The sequence below is a fragment of the Typopeltis vanoorti genome, chromosome 21, assembly GCF_054136105.1.
Source record: "Typopeltis vanoorti isolate ZY-2024b chromosome 21, IOZ_Tvanoo_1.0, whole genome shotgun sequence".
Lineage (NCBI taxonomy): Eukaryota > Metazoa > Arthropoda > Arachnida > Uropygi > Thelyphonidae > Typopeltis > Typopeltis vanoorti.
Genome location: NC_143569.1, coordinates 18,464,542 through 18,482,669, shown reverse-complemented (window position 1 = coordinate 18,482,669; position 18,128 = coordinate 18,464,542). Strand labels below are relative to the sequence as shown.

The following is an 18,128-nucleotide window of genomic DNA, read 5'->3' as shown; positions in this document are numbered from 1 at the left end:
AGGAATGCATTAGCAGAGCTAATCTCAGGTGGTATGGTCACTTAAATAGAATGAGCGAGGAAAGATTAGAAAAACAAGTGTTCTCTGCCAGGTTGGCAGGAAAAACGACCCAGAGGAAGACCAAGATATAGGTGGATTGATACTGTAAAAAGTGCCTTAGAAGATAGAAATATAAGATCTGACAATGTTGTAACTTTGACAGGTAAGAGATTGATTTGTCAGAAAATTGTAGGTAGGAAGTTAGTGATGATGTTAATTTTTCATGTAGTACTATCATATCCTGTACACCCCCCTTGAGGGTACATATCAGGAATTTGATGATGATGATGAATAACAATGGGCTAAATAGACTGCTGCAGCACACCACTAGTGACTTTCCTCTTCTGGGATACTATCATCCGTTCCATCTGCCCAAACAGACTGCTGCAGCACACCACTAATGACTATCCTCTTCTGGGATGCTATCATCCAGTTCCATCTGCCCAAACAGACTGCTGCAGCACACCACTAATGACTTTCCTCTTCTGGGATACTATCATCCAGTTCCATCGGCCCAAACAGATTGCTGCAGCACACCACTAATGACTATCCTCTTCTGGGATGCTATCATCCAATACCACTTTATTCATCATGAAGAATACATATCTTATATCAAATACCATGAGCCAGGAATGATAATATTTTCTTGTGAGGTGCAGTTTCTTGTAGAGCAACAGTGTCCACTTTGTGCCTGCTAAAGATATTATTTAGTACCTCTGTTTTTGGTCAAGTAAATCTCTCGATGTTCAGCTGGAGTAGAGTCAATCAGTTCCCAATGTTTAAAGTATTCATATTTGGTCATGAAGTGTTAAAATATAAGACTTATTATTGTTTATGTGACCATAGGTTTTTTTTAATTACTATATATGTTCATATAAGAACACCTACCAGTTTCGCTAGCATCTGTCTAGCTTTCTCAAGGCTTGAATGGTAAACACAAAAAAATGATAAATGCACAAAGTATGAAGAATACAAAACCATTAGTAACTATAAGGTAGCTAAGTTGATACATTCACGTGACAATGTCAGCATGTATTGCGAATCTTTAGTCCTTGTCCTGAACACGCGTTATATGATTGTTGGCGTATTGTAGTTCCGTTAAACTGAGTGAATTGATTAAATTTTTCCAAGTCTCATTCAGAGACTTGGAAAAATTTTGTTGGCTAGTTGATGCTTGAGCCAGTATGTCTGCTTTGATGATGTATACTCATTTCTTGTAGTGTATCCTATTGTCGGCATCTGGCCGAGGTGAAGAAGTATTAGTCAGAGGTTGCTACTTCCTATTGGGTGGAAGGCAGTACAGGCTATCATCATTCCCTCAGATAGAGGCAATTCCTGACATGGAGCAGACATCTGTGCAGCTGCACATTATCTGGTGGATAGTTGCTGTGGTTAATCTTTGGATACTTCCCTGGGGGGGCATGCTTATTTAACCATATCACATTGTTGTCTTAAGGTTCTGTAGCATTTTGTGATATGGTGCCCCTCCACCATATTGCCATTAGAAGTGGCTCTTGGTAAGGACTCACAAACACTCCTAATAGCAATGCTGCTGTTGGTCTGGGATTGCTTATTCATCGAGTTACTCTACTGATCCCACAGTTGCTCTCCATGTGGAGGGGTGGAGGGCAGGGGGGGAGGCTGATCCACTATCTGCCAGCTGTGGACTGGTCTAGTTGCTATGATCTCTGTGACTCAAAAATTTTTGTTGTATCTCAGAAGTCTTTGTGACAGAAGAAATGTAGGAACAATTAAAGAGGAGTGTAATTATTTCTCTGTGCTGTATTCATTCCATTAAACTTAATTATGAGTACAAGCATACCTGAATGCACAGTTTTATATGTATATTTTAATATATATAATTATTAATGTGTTGTATGCTGACATAAAAAATAGAAACAGTTGGTTCTTTGATTAATTTTGACACGAGTAGTTTATAATAGAATGGAGAGGATGGTTACATACATACGTACATAGCTCATGGCAAAAACATGATGTTAAGAAAGAGAATCATGATGTCATTATATAGTAACAGGATTGAAGAATTTAAAATATTTTAAGTTAAAACGTTGAAGGAAAACACAGATCTAATCGAAGAAGTTGGAAAATAAAAATAAGAGTTAAAAGTAAAAGTCTTAATATGTTATAATAAGGAAAAGAAACATATATATCATTATAAATTCAGATCTAAGTTTGTAATCCAGGTCACAGCTTCAGGAGCTGCTTGTAAAAGTCATTCTGATAAGCACGGAAGGTGCATTCTGTTACAATATGTTGCATAGTTTGTCGTAGAGCACTACAGTCACATTCTGGAGATGTTTGTTTGTTCCATTTATAGAGAGTATTTCCACATAGGCTATGATTTGTCCGAATTCTATTTAGTAGATATGTTTTGCGAGGTAGATCTGATCCTGTGATGATATGATCACCTTTAAAGTTGTTATGCAAATGTTCTTTTGTATTTTCCTTCCATGTTTCTTCCCACTTTGATAAAGGATTAAAATTATTTAGCACTAGTTCTTCTGCTGCTCGTAGTGATGGATGGCAAGATTTCAGTCTATTGATGTTAAGAGTTGGGAGATCCTGATGAATTGGTAAGTTCGGATTACCAGCAATTTTTTGGAATTCATGGACTAAAGAATTCTATATACGTAGTTCTTTAGGAATAATGTCTGCTAAAAGAAGTAACCAATATGTTGGGGTCGATCTAATAGAGCCTGTAATTAATCTTAAGATATTGTTCAATTGAGAAATGGTAATCCTTGTGTGAGGGCTATTTAGCCACACAGGAGCACAATATTCAGCACTTGAGAATACCAAAGCAAGGGGGCTGTTGTCTGAAGAGTAGAGGCTCTAGAACCCCAGGTAGTGCCACAGAGTCTCTGTAGCATATTATTATGTGTCCTTAGTTTATATGCCAAGTTTGAAAGATGTTGTCTGAAAGTGAGAGAGTGGTTAAGTGTGACTCCCAAATACTTAGGGAATGTATTATATGGAAGTATAGTGTTGTTCAATTCAATTTTTAGTTTCACATTTGCCAAGTTATTATTTAGATGAAAACAAGATATTACTGTTTTGCTCCTATTTAAACAGAGCCTCCATCTTTTAAAATATTCATCCAGAATAGTTAAGTCAGCTTTTAAAATTTCTTCTGTATGACTTATTCATTTATGCTGTGTAGTTATTGCTATATCATCAGCATAACAAAATTTCCTTGATGTAGTGACAGGAAAATCAGATATATACAGATTGAATAATAACAGAGATAAAACAAATCCCTGTGGCAGTCCATTATTTAACTTCCTTTCGCTGCTAGTCTTATTACCTATAGTCACTATAAATCTTCTATCTCTTACGTATTGTTAATAATATGGACTATTTTTTTGCATGGGATAATTTTATATAATTTATATAGAAGGCCTTGTCTCCAAATGGTGTCGAAGGCTGTTGACAAATGAATAAATGCTGCTGATGTTTTTAAACCTTTTTGAAAACCAGCTTCTATGTGAGTTACCAAAGAGAAAACCTGGTCACAACACCCACAATTTGGTCTGAAGCCAGCTTGTTCTATTGGGACATTTTTAAAAATTGTGGAGCTTATTCTATTATAAATAAGTCTTTCAAAGAGTTTATAACAACAACTGAGGAGAGTAATAGGTCGGTAACTTTCCGATTTATGATTAGGCTTATCAGGCTTTAAAGGATAGGATGAGAGAGAGGATGGTTAGTTGAGGAGAGGATGGTTAAAAATGTTAGCCACAAGTACTAATTAGAGAGAGAAACATGAAGTTTGATTTTGAGCATGATCTCTAATAAATGGAAGTAGTGGAAGGTAAAACAGAAAAGTCCAGTTCAATGACAGATCTGAAGACTATGATGACTGCACTTGATAATATGAACTGGGATAAGTATTTGTATTTGCAAGATGGATTTCACATAATGGATTTAGCATTCAGTGCTTGAAGAAATTCTTGTTCAGTGAAAAATTAAATATGGATAGTCAGGAAAACCAGTATGACAAGTTAGCTGCTAACTTGGAAACATATGCTAAGGTAAGAAATAGATTATGAGAGAGAGAGTATGTTAGTATGGAGAGGATGACCTCCTAAATTGTGGGAGTGGTTTTTTCAGACAAGGAATAATTGTGGCACTTGGTAAGGAATTTAGTGATGAATCAACTCAGGCTACCTACTTGAATTGGTCAGGTTTTAAAATTCTTGAGTGTGCATCAATGTGGTAGTTGGTTAGTATGCCACTATTATCTATCATTTGGTTGTTTTGTATTTGTGTCAAAGCACTTCATGCTGTGAGGCCAGTTTATTTTTGTTTGTTAATTCTATGCTTATAAACCCGGTATAATGCAGAGGTTTCCACCTCTGTGTTACACCAAGTAATTTACCCTCATTTGCAAAGACCTAATAAAGATTATTCTTTGCATTCCTAGATGGGATTCAGAACCAGATCTTTCCAGCCAAAGAGCATCATTGATACTGACTGAGTTGTGAATTTTTCTGCTTTGCATCACTGTGGTAGTTGGTTATCATTTACGTTCACCAATACCAGAAGCATCAAGTGGTGAAATTTTTAGCATTGGTGCTTTAGTGAGACCTGGCTCACAGAGGATATACTTAGAGAGATAGAATGCAATGAGCTTGGCATGAAGTACTAAAACATACAGTTCAGTGCCTCAGGGTCTTCTGAAGAGGATAACTGTGTATTGCACAAACAGGTAAACCTTATTGATACAACTAAAACTGTTTATCATTATGGGAAATTTCAACTATGAGGATATAAACTAGACTAAGGGGAAAGCACTCAAGATGAAAGAAAGAGAGTTTGTAATTACAGAGTGATAACTACTTTAAGCAACACACAAGGGAAGGAATTTATGCAAGAATCTGTACATAAATGAGGTAGTAGTTTAGCTTTTAATTAGAAACTTGGCATTCAGTTTTAGCAGACAATATGAGAGCTTTGAATAAAAAAGGATATATGTTGAACTACAAAGCTGGTGATTATGATGGACTGTAAAGGCAGCTGGAAGTGGGGTTTTGGCATGAAAACTTGCAGAAGTGGTCAAAGAATGTCTGAAGAAAGCTTTAGCTGACTATATCTCTAGATTTTTTAGGTTTATTTTTGTTGATATAAGACTTTTGTATAATACCATATTATTTTATGCATCTAATTTTTGTTATTTTGTTATATTTCAAATTTAATTATTTTAGTTTTAACTTTAATTGCAGTATCACTTTATACCTGTATGGTGATACTCCAGCATGTGGCTGAGCATTGTGAAAAGGATTAACATTCTTTATTCTAGCTTCCTTGCAATTGTGCTGATGCACTGATGATGCCTGTTAATTTCAGACCAAAATATTTGCAATAATAAAATTATTATTCTTTATACTTGTGAATCTCCTTCTTCAAGTGTCATCCCCTAGAAGGAGGTTGGCAACCATGTCACAGAACTTTTTTCTTTCTTTTGTTGCTCTGGAACATTTATGGTAATTCAAGCCAGTCCAGTCCTCGATGTCTTCAAACCACATTCTCCTGGGTCTACTCTTTTTCCATCTAGTTTCCCTTCTAATATTAATTTCTGAATGCCTTCTTGTCTAGTTAGATGTCCAAAATATTTAAGTTTTCGTTCTTTAATTATTTTCATTAATGTTCTTTTCATTTTTGCTTTCTTTAAAACATCTTCATTTTTCATTTTCTCTGTCCATGGTATTTTTAACATTCTTCTGATGGCCCACATTTCGAAAGCTTCTAATTTTTCCTCTGCTTCTTTATTTAGAGTCCAAGCTTCACTGTTGTAGAGATGGCTTGACCAGATATAGCATTTTATACTTGTGAATAAGTGTGTGTAATAATCATTATTATGTCTCTAGTGCCATTAAAAATTTGTTTAAGGTAGTTAAGCCACAGATAGCTGCAGTGCTGAGGAGAACACTAATTTGATGGAATAAGAATGTTATTCTTTCCTGTTACAAGAGTTTGATAAGATCGCCTATTGACTACTATGATTAGATATGATCACCTGGGTTTGGAGGAGATGAGGAGACTCTTGATGGGATCAGCAGAGAGTAATCAAAATATCTGCCTTATGGAATTGTGTACATGAAGATGGACTCAGGGAAATGGAATGTAGTCTTCAAAGTTTCAGTAATAGATGGAAGAGAAGAGTTACTATGCAAGTTGGTAGAGAGATTTAGGCAATTATAGAAGCAGGTGAGATTTTACAGCTCTTGTCAGCTGTGTGTGTGATGGGGAAGAACTTGGTATCATCCCTGAAATCTAAGACATTCTGCCTTCCCATAGTATGGCTAGCCAGTTTTACTACCCAGTGAAACACTGCTGTATTGCTTTTTAGAGGCACAAAATGTGGTTCTTGCTATGATTTTTCTCCAGAGTAGGATCCCCAGTTTCTGTTCCACCCCCTTCTTCACACATGTAATGTGAGTGATAGCCTTGCTGAATACACTCTCACATCATAATTAACCCTTTAACTTCTACGGTCAAGTTAACTCGAGCACAGAAAAAATGGCGACCTTGCTATGGTCGAGTTAACTCGATTGATGAAAAATCAATTTAACTTGATTTTTCATTCTGCATACAGACAAATCGGCCCTTCAGAACACATGCAATTTACAGACAAAAAATACCAGTTGTGGTGGAGGGTGGTAGATGGTGTTAATGTGGATGATTGGTAGTAGAGGTTCGGGTGGAGACTGAGAGTTGTACAGTAGGTGTCCTCCCACGATGAGTCTGCGGATTCCTTGGAGGTGTCACGAATAATAATAATATGCAGCACGATGCATAAACCACGTGACTGCGGGGATTTCCTTGATGTCACAATATGGCGTCTACCAGTAAATATCTGCGTTATCTTACTGATGATCAAATTGATGAATTGTTAACAACAAATGAGTCGGGAGAAGAATTGTCCGAGTTAAGTGAATTGTGTACTTCAGATGAAGAAGATCCTGGTGATTCTACATAAATTAATGTGTGGAATTTGCTTAATCAAGTGGACACCCCTCGATTATGCAAATTTTATAAAACTATTATTGCCATTTTTGTGAGTGAACAAGTGTATATCAAGAATGTATGATTCTGTCCGGACTTAATACTTCGGTAAGAAAAATTATTTAATTATTTTTATTTATAAATTTTTTGCAAATTAATTCAGCACATGGGACAATGTCAGTAGAATATAAAATCAGCAGTTAAAGGGTTAATTCTGTAAGGTCCAGGTTTTTCTCATGTATGTGGCAAGTGATGACTACTGGTGATTGTGAATGCTTCTTCAGTGAACATTTTAAAATAAAAATAATAGGTATTTATGCACTGCATCACCTGAAAGTCCTCTCTTGATGAGTCCTTGACTCCTTGGAGGAGCCTGTATAATAATTACCCTCAAGATCAGTAAATAGCCTGTTATTCATCTCTGTCAACCTATATTTTATACCAAACCTGCCATATTTTGTTCTGTTATCTTTTATGAACTTAAGGAATGTTAGTACAGTGGAACCTCAGTGATTGAACTTAATTTGTTCCCGAAGGCTGTTCGGAAACCGAATTGTTCAAAAACTGAAACCATTTTCCCATAAGAATTAATGTAAAATGGATTAATCTGTTCCCGAACCCCAGATGATTGTTTATTTAAACGTTTACAACAGTACTTCATGCATAAGATCGTATATAGACATAATGAAAATGCATAAAATTAATTCGTTCCCTGTTCGAAAACCGAAACCATTTTCCCATAAGAATTAATGTAAAATGGATTAATCCATTCCCAAACCCCAGATAATTGTTTATTTAAACCTTTACAACAGTACTTCATGCATAAGATCGTATACAAACATAATGAAAATGCATAAAATCTTATAGAAAAAGAATAAACACAATAAATAGATAAAATAAAAACGAAAATTTAACTTCACTTTAACTATACATATGGAGGAGAGTTGATGGCATAAGTGGAAGGAGGTAAGGGGAGTCCTCTTCCATAAAAACATCAGGTTACTCTCCTTCTGGTTTTTTTTTTCTCTCTTTCGTTTTGCACTTCTCGACTCTGATTGAGACACGCTGGACCCTTGTCTCACTAAAAACCTGTCCAATGACATTTGTTTTTGCCTGCGTTTTATGTTTCTGAAGTGAGACATGGCACTGTCATTGAAATGGTTTATGATGCAGTTTGCTACAGCTTTGTGAAGGTGATATCTTGTCACAAAACTTTGCACCTCACCCCATTTCGCACACATTTCTTTGATCAAAGAACTAGGAACTTCAATCCCTTCCTCTGTGTCTGAAGACATTTCCTCCAACTCTGTCTTTTGCGGCTCCTTCTGAAGGTGTTCCAGTTCTTCCGTGGTGAGCTCATTCCTGTGATCCTCCACTAACTCCTCCACATCAGCATTGTCAACTTCCAAGCCCATGCTTTTGCCCAGAGACACAATATCATCAACAAGAGCAACATGCTCAGCCTCAATGTCTCTGTCTGCTACACAGTCTGGCCACAATTTCCTCCAGGCCAAGTTCATCGTCCTGTAAGTCACTTGCACTCAGGCTTTGTCAAGGATACTTAAGCAATGGAGGATGGTGAAGTGATTTTTCCAGAATTCTCTGAGTGTTAATTCTGTGTCAGAGGTCACTTCAAAACACCTTTGAAACAGTGCTTTGATGTAGAGTTTCTTAAAGTTCGAAATGACCTGCTGGTCCATGCGCTGAATTAGAGAAGTTGTGTTAGGGGGCAGGAACTTCACTATGATAAAATCAGACTCCTCCACTAGCTTGTCCTCCAAGCCTGGAGGGTGAGCAGGAGCATTGTCCATCATAAGAAGGCATCTAATCGGCAAATTTTTTTCTCGAAGGTATTTTTTCACACTTGGGGCAAAGACTTTATGGATCCACTCAATAAACAATTGCCTAGCCAAAGCCCTACTATTAGCCCTACACATAACAGGCAATTTACTTTTCATCACGTTATTTTTCTTAAACACCCTCGGATTCTCAGCGTGGTACACAAGTAATGGCTTGACCTTGAAGTCCCCCCCCCCACTTGTGTTTCCACATAGCAAAAGAGTCAGCCTGTCCTTCGTTGGCTTGTGTTCTGGCAATGCTTTCTCCTCCTGAGTGATGCAAGTCCTCTTTGACAATTTTTTCCAAAATAGGCCAGTTTCATCACAGTCCTTGCATAGTCACTAAATTCTTGCACATATTTCTCAGCAGCTTCTCGGTTCGAACTCGCAGCCTCCCCATGCCTAACCACACTATGTATTCTGCTTCTCCTCTTAAATTTCTTGAACCACTCTCTACTAGTTTTGAACGCATCAGTATCAGCACTCATACCAGGGTTTTTCTTTAACAGGTCATCATGTAATCGTCTCGCTCTTTCACATATTATAGCCTCAGAACCACTATCACCAGCTAACTGTTTCTCGTTTATCCAAATCAGCAACAATTTTTCCACTTCTTCAATCGTCTGCGATCTTTGTTTAGTAAGAACTTTCACTCCTCCTGCAACATCAGCTTTCTTGATCGCCTCTTTATTTTTGAATATTGTACATATTGTTGATTTCGCCATACCAAACTACTTATCAAGATTCGAGACACGAATGCCACTTTCATGTTTGGATATGATTTCTTTTTTCATCTCTCGTGGTTCTAACAACTTTTCTTTTCGCTTTGTTGCTATCACTATTCTTCTATGGCCCCATGGTGGCTTAATTAATAATAATTTATGAAAATAAAAAAACAACAAAACACAAAGAAAATCAAGAAAACTCACTGCAAATTCGAACAGGTGTTTGCACCAAATGAAGGCTGCCGCTTAACTGACACCTTACAGCTCAGCATGCAGAGCACGTGGTTGCCGTTTGCCTGTTCAGAAACCGGGGAATTTTTTGTTCGGGAACCAAATAAAGAACCAAATTCTTTATGCAACTATTCGGGAACCAAATAGTTGCATAAAGAATTCAGTTCTGCAACTCAGGTATTATATATAAAGTAATCTTTATTATAAAATCCTAGTAATTTGTATTTCATAGTTTTTGGTATTACTGTTTACTCCATCTACCCATTTCAGAATTCTGCTCTAGCTATGAGGAATGGAGTTATTTCTTTTCATTTATATAAGGTTATGTAGAGGACACTTTCTCCTGATTGTTTGGTTTTGCTTTCCATCTTAACCTTCTAGGAAAAAGAATTACCTGAAAATTTTGTATCTCAAAAAATTCAAGTTATTAAAATTACTTTTCCAGTGCTTTAAGAATAAGGGAATTGGGAAATATTAATTGTGTTGTGTATTTTTGTAGGCCCATTTACAAGACCACATCCGGTAATATGGCGGATAGTATTTGGTAAGTATTTTATAAACTTAGTCATTTAAAATTTTAATAATTGTGTATTAAACTGGTAGTAGTATTATGTGTAGGAAATAAAGATTATGCCCAAAAGCAATTATTTAAATTCCAACAGATTTGCAGAGTTTTAAGATGGAAATATCATCAGAGAAATCAAAAATAGTGGTAATTGCAGAAGAACCAATATTATGTAAATTGGAAGTAAATCAAAAAATATTGGAACAAGTTATGAAATTCAAATACTAGGTAAATGTTACCAGTGTAAATATAATATTATTGAAGTAAAAAAAAAACAAATCCTGAACCCTAATAAAATATCAGGATCTTTATTTTTCACATATAATTGACTTTAAACTCAACTATATGTGAACATACAGATCTAACAAAAGAAATAAAAGTAATAGGCTATAAATCAGTAGTCTGACTGATATTAACTTATATAAAATACAACAGTGAATACAGTATGTGAAATGAAAGCATTAAGAAAAATAGCTAAAACAAAATTTGATAGAATAAAATTAATTGAAAAGATATATGAAGATTATCAGTTACAACCCATAAATAAATAGATAAAAAAAAAGAAGAATAAAATAGACATGTTAATAGAATAGATTCAAAAAGAATAGTTAAAATAGCAAAAAAACAAACAAACAGAAAATGTTTTTTTTTTTTTTTTGCTATGTTTTCCTAATTTGTAAGTGCAGTGCTATGTTTTCCTAAATTGTAAGTGCAGTGAAAGTGAAAAATGCTCTTTTTCTCCTCACTAATAGTTTTACACTAAAATGATTGTATCATTGAAATAAGTTAATCCTTTCTTTTAGTGTTACGCGGTGATCAGCATTCATTTAGAAATTATGGACTTTACAACCATGTTATAAATAATTTTTAATATCCCGATGTTTCGATCTTCATATTAAGATCATCATCTGGAACAGTGTTTCCCAAACTGTGGTCCATGGATCCCGGGGGGGTGGGGGTCTGCGGGATAGTTTATTTTCATTAAACTTTATCTTATTATGTTGCTCACACCTGGCCTAATTGATATGTTCATATTCTTCCAAATATCTCCATTTATAACAGTATTGCATTGTCATAAATGACACATTTAGTGTTGTAAAATTGTAATTCATTACTTTGTTATATGTTATGATTATCTTAAATTTCGTTATTTCTATTATCTTATTGTTAACTTAACTATATACCTTTTATTTATTGTTATATATTATGGTTTCTTATTTTTCTTTATTTCTATTTATTCTGTTATTTCTGTTATCTTATTGTTAACTTAACTATATACCTTTTAGTCATATAATTTCCTCTTTTATATACTTCTTTATGAGTGCCTAACTGGACTCTACCTAGGAATGATTCCTTTTCGGATACTGGCAAATTTATTTTTCATTGCTGCGCCACCCAGTATCCTATAACATGAGTTAATTCAGGTTCAGGGAATATTTCTAGTTTGATAGGCATTCACTCTAACACACACTAAATAGATATCGGTACTAATTGCAATTTTGGCCAATGATCTATCACTTAAACATATTCATCAAATTCCCTCCTGCTATGGTTCTAATTTTTATAAGTGGTAATTTGAATTCTCGAATTCAGGCATGAGTCAGGTATATGCAACAAAACATGTTTATTGGAACTAATTATAATTACAACAAAAACTGGATTAAAATACTAAGACTTACAGATCTCTTATTAGGTTAATATCTCATGCTAAGCTAGTTACACAATGCTAAATTAATCAAAATGCACTCAGATCACAATGCTAATCATACAAAACAATAGAACTAAATGACGATATTACTCTAAATCAATTCTCTTATGCATGCTACTCTTAAAGACATTTTATACAACTTGTTACTATCTGGCAAAGGTCATTCACAAAATACAAATACACATACAATTTCAGTCACATGCAACTATATAGATTCATTCTTGACTTTTCTTTGTTCAACAGAATTTTGCGGTCTCAAATTACGAATTCTTATCAGAGTCCTCTATGGGTTGTCCACATAACTTAATCTAACATTAATTTCTATCTCTTTCAAAACATATAATAAAGGTCTTTACATTACCCAGTTCTTTCCGAAGGTCTGTTAACTGCTCTATGTTGATCGGGTGATCCTTTGATCGGTTGTTTCTGTGCCTGGCGTATGGCTACGTCGTCCCTTCTACATTTTTACAGACTCGAACTTATTACTGCGTTGACTGAGGATTATCTCTGCATCTTGGTTCTTGAATGGGGCATCCAGCGACTAGCACATTTTCTGCATAGGCCGATGATTCGCGTGCGGCTCGTCTTGGGATCTTGCTCGGCATACTCAGAAAAACTGCCCGCTGTCTGACATCGTAGGACCCTGGCTCGTCCTTTCTCTGTCCACTGGTCAGGAATCCTCAAGGTGAAATCAGGAACAAAAAAGCCTCGCAACATCGTGCGTATTGTGCCTTATATTCTCTCCCTCCTTTTTTGCACGACCCTTAATTTTTATGCCCTCAAGATGATCCTCACTTTCCTTACTGCCATTAGGTGCTGTCTTCTAGGGAAGCGCGCTTGTGTCATCTCCCATGTATGCAGTACCCTGCAGCGTTACGGCTGACACATGCATTTCAGACACGACCTTTGCACTGGTGCTCTTTACTGTCTGGCAATTTACAAAGTTTTAGACAGCCTAATGGGACAAAATTTAACTACTATTTCCCTTTTTACAAAAATCATAAAATCTGATAATTCTCCAATTTAGTTTTCGACTACAAATATTTCTGATACAATTCATATATTATTACACAATTTCCTATACAACAAATCAGAACTTTCTGCTGGTGAACAGGTATTATCTAAGTTAGCTAGAATTCTCATGTTAGATTCTGAATGAATAATTTCTTGAAATTCGTCCATTCAGGATCTAACAACTTCATCTTTCTTAATGATATATAAAATATAAAAAATTTCCATTTTGGATTTTATGGTGGCTGCTGTGAATTAACATTCGCTACAGGGGGGGTCCACAATATCAAAAAGGTTGGGAAACTCTGATCTGGAGCATATACAAATATACAGGACAAGTAGGTTACATTACATACAGTAAGCTAAAGAAACAATGAATTGATCACAAGTTATTCTACTGGCATGACCTCTAGTGAGAAAAAAAAATTAATTATTTATAAACTACATCAAGCTAAATTCTATTTATGATAACATGAATAAACATTCTTTCTTACTGATAGTTTTCTTTCAGTAACAATGATGTCCTATTTTTAGCATTACAATTGTTATTTTTGATTTAGGATCCTGGATTTTCTACAGCCCTGTTTATAGTTGCTCTTAGTTTGCTCCAATACGTTTGGAATTTTTAGACCATCATTATTGTTCAGATTGTAGTGGTTGGTAATAATCTCACAGGCTTCCTTAAATTTGTGTTCATACCATGTTTTGGTGTGATGTAGACAACTAGTGCTTTTCCAGTCAATTCTGTGTAAGGTATACAGGGCATATTGGTGGCTTTCAGGTTGTATTTTTGTACTATTCTGTTTATTTTCTCTGATGTCCCTTTAATGTAAGGAATAGTTATAGTTTTATTGTAGTTTGGTTTGTCTTTGTTTATTATTGAGGTCTTGTAGAGAATTTTGTTAATAGTGTTTTGGCTGTACCCGTTTTTTTGAAAAGTATTGCTGATAACTTTAAATTCATCTTTCAGTGCCTGTTCACTGGAGCAGATCTTCAGAGCCCTGTTTTTAGAATACTCTAAAACGCAGGGCTCTGAAGATCTGCTCCAATGAACAGGCACTGAAAGACAAATTTTTTTTGTCTTTTTATTGCTGACCTTCATACCATATCTATTACAACAGTTATGCAATTTAGTCAGGGGATCTTGCCGACCTGTAGCGGATTTATTTAGAAGTATAACATCGTCTGCATAAAGCAAAGAGCTGAGATTAACATCTCCAATTCTGATATCATGTTTAATACCACTTTCCTTCATAATGTGATCCATATAGATAATGAATAACAGAGGGAATAATGTACATCCTTTTCTCACACCAGATTTAACATTAAACCATCTTCCTGTACTTCCTTCAATTTTAACTGCTGACTTACAACTCAAATAAAGACTAAATATTGCTTGATATAATGCAAAATTTATTTATTTATTTATTCGTATGGAGTTTCCTCCCTTTTTCTGACCCGTCCCTATTGGGGCAAGTTGAGCCCCCTCATGGGGAGGGTTAAGTATTTATGGCTGTAGATCCGTGTGTGTTCACAGGGCTGGTTTGCCTGCCTGTAGGATGAAAAACAGCAGATAAACTGTCATAAAAAACCCTACTGCCCACGCCCAAGACCGGCTAACTTGGCTATGGCTGAGGAAGATCCTCAAATTCTTCACGTTTTTGACGGGAATCGAACCTGCGATACTCCCTCCCCAGTCATATGGTTGTGAAGCGCAAAGCCACTAGGCTAACCGTGCGGACAATGCCAATTGACACCATATAACTGTAGTGTATTGAATAGCTTCTGTCTTGGCACCTTGTCATATGCCTTTTCCAGATCTACAAAACTTAAATACATATCTTTGTTATATTCCCATGATTTCTCAACTATCTGTTGTAAAGTGAAGATCTGATCCTGACAGCCTCTATTTGGACTGAATCCAGCTTGTTCTTCACCAAGCTTTTCTTCCACAATTCTTCTCAACTGTTTCTCAAGTATACTTGCATAGATCTTGCCAGGAACACTCAGTAGGGAAATACCTCTGTAATTCTCACATTCAGTTTTATTTCCCTTTTTATATATGGGTACTATGATAGCTCTACTGCAATCATCAGGAATTCGTCCCTCCATCCAGGCCTTCTGAACTATGCAGTGCAGCCACTGTAAGGCTTTTATACCACCATACTTCAGCATTTCTGGTCGAATATCATCTACTCCTGCTGCCTTTCCACATTTCAAGCCTTTGATGGCTTTTTTTACTTCAAATATGGATATGTATTCCTGACTGTATGCCTGGTGAGTGTAAAAGCCTTACAGTGGCTGCACTGCATAGTTCAGAAAGCCTGGATGGAGGGACAAATTCCCAATGATTGCAGTAGAGCTCTCATAGTACCCATATATAAAAAGGGAAATAAAACTGAATGTGAGAATTACAGAGGTGTTTCCCTACTGAGTGTTCCTGGTGAGATGTATGCAAGTATCCTTTTTTATCACTGTGCTATCATTGCTCATTTCATTCAGCAATTTTTCAAAGTAATTACTCCATACTTCAAGGATATCTTTTTCTCCTGTTTTCATGTTACCTTTATCATCTCTAATTCCTTTTACAGCACTCTTTCCTCCATTTCTAAGCTCCTTCAACAACCTCCAGAATATTTTGCCATCTTCTTGATATTTATTTTCTATGTTCTTGCCAGAGTCCTCCCATGACTTTTGTTTAGCTAGTTTTACACAGTGTTTAGCTTTCTTAGATTTGTCTCTGTATTCTCTAAGAGCACAAGCTGACTTATTTGCCAGGAACTTTTGATATGCTTTTTTCTTTTCCTTCACTGCTTCTTTAACTTCCTATGTCCACCATGGAGTTCTGATTTTACTTTCCTTGCAGACAACCTTACCACATGCCTCTCTGGCTGAATCAATCAGGGTTTTCTTCAAGGATCGCTACTGAATCTCCAAGGTTTCATTCCTGTTCTCAAACTTTTTTTCATTTTTTCTTCAATAATCTGTGTGTATTTTAGTCTACAGTTTACATCTGAGAGCTGCTCAACTTTTATTCACTTTAAAACTTTCTTAGGTTATTCTTTTTGATATGAAATATTTATTGAATGTTTATGTATGAATAAACATTCATTTACATGAATGTTTATTCATGTTATCATAAATAGAATTTATCTTGATGTAGTTTATAAATAATTAATTTTTTTTTTTCACTAGAGGTCATGCCAGTAGAATAACTTGTGATCAATTCATTGTTTCTTTAGCTTACTGTATGTAATTTAACCTAGCTTGTCCTGTATATTTGTATATGCTCCAGATGATGATCTTAATATGAAGATTGAAACGTCGGGATATTAAAAGAGTTATTTATAACACGGTTATAAAGTCCATAATTTCAAAAATGAAATAAGTTAACTTTATATTTCTGTGGCTTTGTGGTTTTTTACATGAAAAAAAAGAGATGCATTAAAAACTTACTTTTTGATTTGAGAATTATTTAGGCAAGACAGGTTTCTCCATTCAAAAGGTGGAATTTTAATTCAGCTAGTATTAGATAATAGGTTTTTTTAGGGCATGAAGTGGTGCTTGGTATAATTTTTCTCCAGAGTAGGCTTCCCAGTTTCTTCCCACACTTTCTTCACACAATCATGTGAGTCTGATAACTTTACTGAGTACACTTTCCACAACATAATTAACTAACTAGGTAGTCAGCAGTCCTCCATTCAAGAAGGTGCTGGCTCTCTTTGGACTCTCTACTTACAGACATTCAAGGGTACAGCAGTAAAACAGCTCCCACAGACTGGCAGCTGAATAGTACACAGGACCGAACCTGTTGGTAATGCTTCAAGGGACTTCCTGATCATCATCTTTCTCATCCATCAGATTACAGGTTGTGTCCCCTATGAACAAATTTTTGCCATCTGTCTCTATCTCTGGCCATTTCTGTCATCTCTCTGAAGCTTGATAATGACAATCACAAACATCCAATGCCATGGCGGGATTTGAACACGCATCCTTTTGGCTGGAGAGCAGATATGCTCACCAACCAGGCCAGCAACCTTTATATGGCACCCTTTCTCAACTCCACTGACCAAACTGGAAGAGAAGTGGAGACATTTGCTATAAGAAGTGACCTAAAGCAAATTATTCATCACCCAACCAAAATTCCTGGCACTCTTCTCACTCATCCGAAACTTGGGATCTTTTCTTAACCAGTTCTCCTTCCAGGCCTTTCCTTCAAAGACAGTCAAGTTCTTTTATCAGTTACAACCCATGATCAAGACTATATTTGGTAATCTCTAAAAGGACAGTGTCCAAACCGTGTATTGAGATGTTTGACACACGTTAATGTTTAATAATTATACACTATACACTACATAATTATATACCACAGCTGAATGTGGACATAAATTTATTGCCAGCATACTAATAAATTACATTACACAAAAAATGTCTTATAAATTTCATACAAATTAAATTGCAATATGTTTTCTGCAACAGTTACAAATTTCCTAAGAACATAGTTAAGATATTAATGTACAATGCTTATAGAAAACTATGCGGAGAGACATTTCAGTATGGAATATTACCATCCTGAACTGCAATGCAGCTGTCACAGCATCATACCATGCTTAGCACCAAGTGATTCAGGAGTTCCTGAAGCAAACTGGCCCAGCTCTGTAACGTCAGGAGAAGACTCATTTAACAGAGACTAATAGTAGGTGTCCTAAAAAGAAGCCCTTGTTAACCTAAAAATTAGATTGCCTCAGTTAATTGATGCAAGAGCATGACAAATGGACCCCTGATCAGTTGAAAAGAGTTATTTTTTCTGACAAGAAAAAGTTTAGCCTGCAGGGAGCCAACAGCAGACAGACAGTTGAAGACGATCAGGGGGAAAAATTCAACCCTGACTGTCTGGTGTCAACAGTCAAATTCTCAATCAGCAAGATGATCTGGGTCTGCATATTGTATCATGGTGTAGGTTTCTAGCATTTCACAAAAAGTTC

The 18,128-nt window shown here is 35.8% G+C and overlaps 1 protein-coding gene across 2 annotated transcripts in view; it reads left to right on the top strand.

Moving 5' to 3' along the window:
* Positions 1-18,128, top strand: part of LOC150094657 (phosphatidylserine synthase-like) — a 204,537-nt gene that overhangs the window by 15,373 nt on the left and 171,036 nt on the right. For both annotated transcript variants that reach the window (XM_090411080.1, XM_090411079.1), the window contains exon 3: positions 10,359-10,403. In XM_090411080.1, coding sequence (XP_090267206.1) covers positions 10,359-10,403 — 45 coding nt within the window. The remainder of the gene's footprint in view (positions 1-10,358; positions 10,404-18,128) is intronic.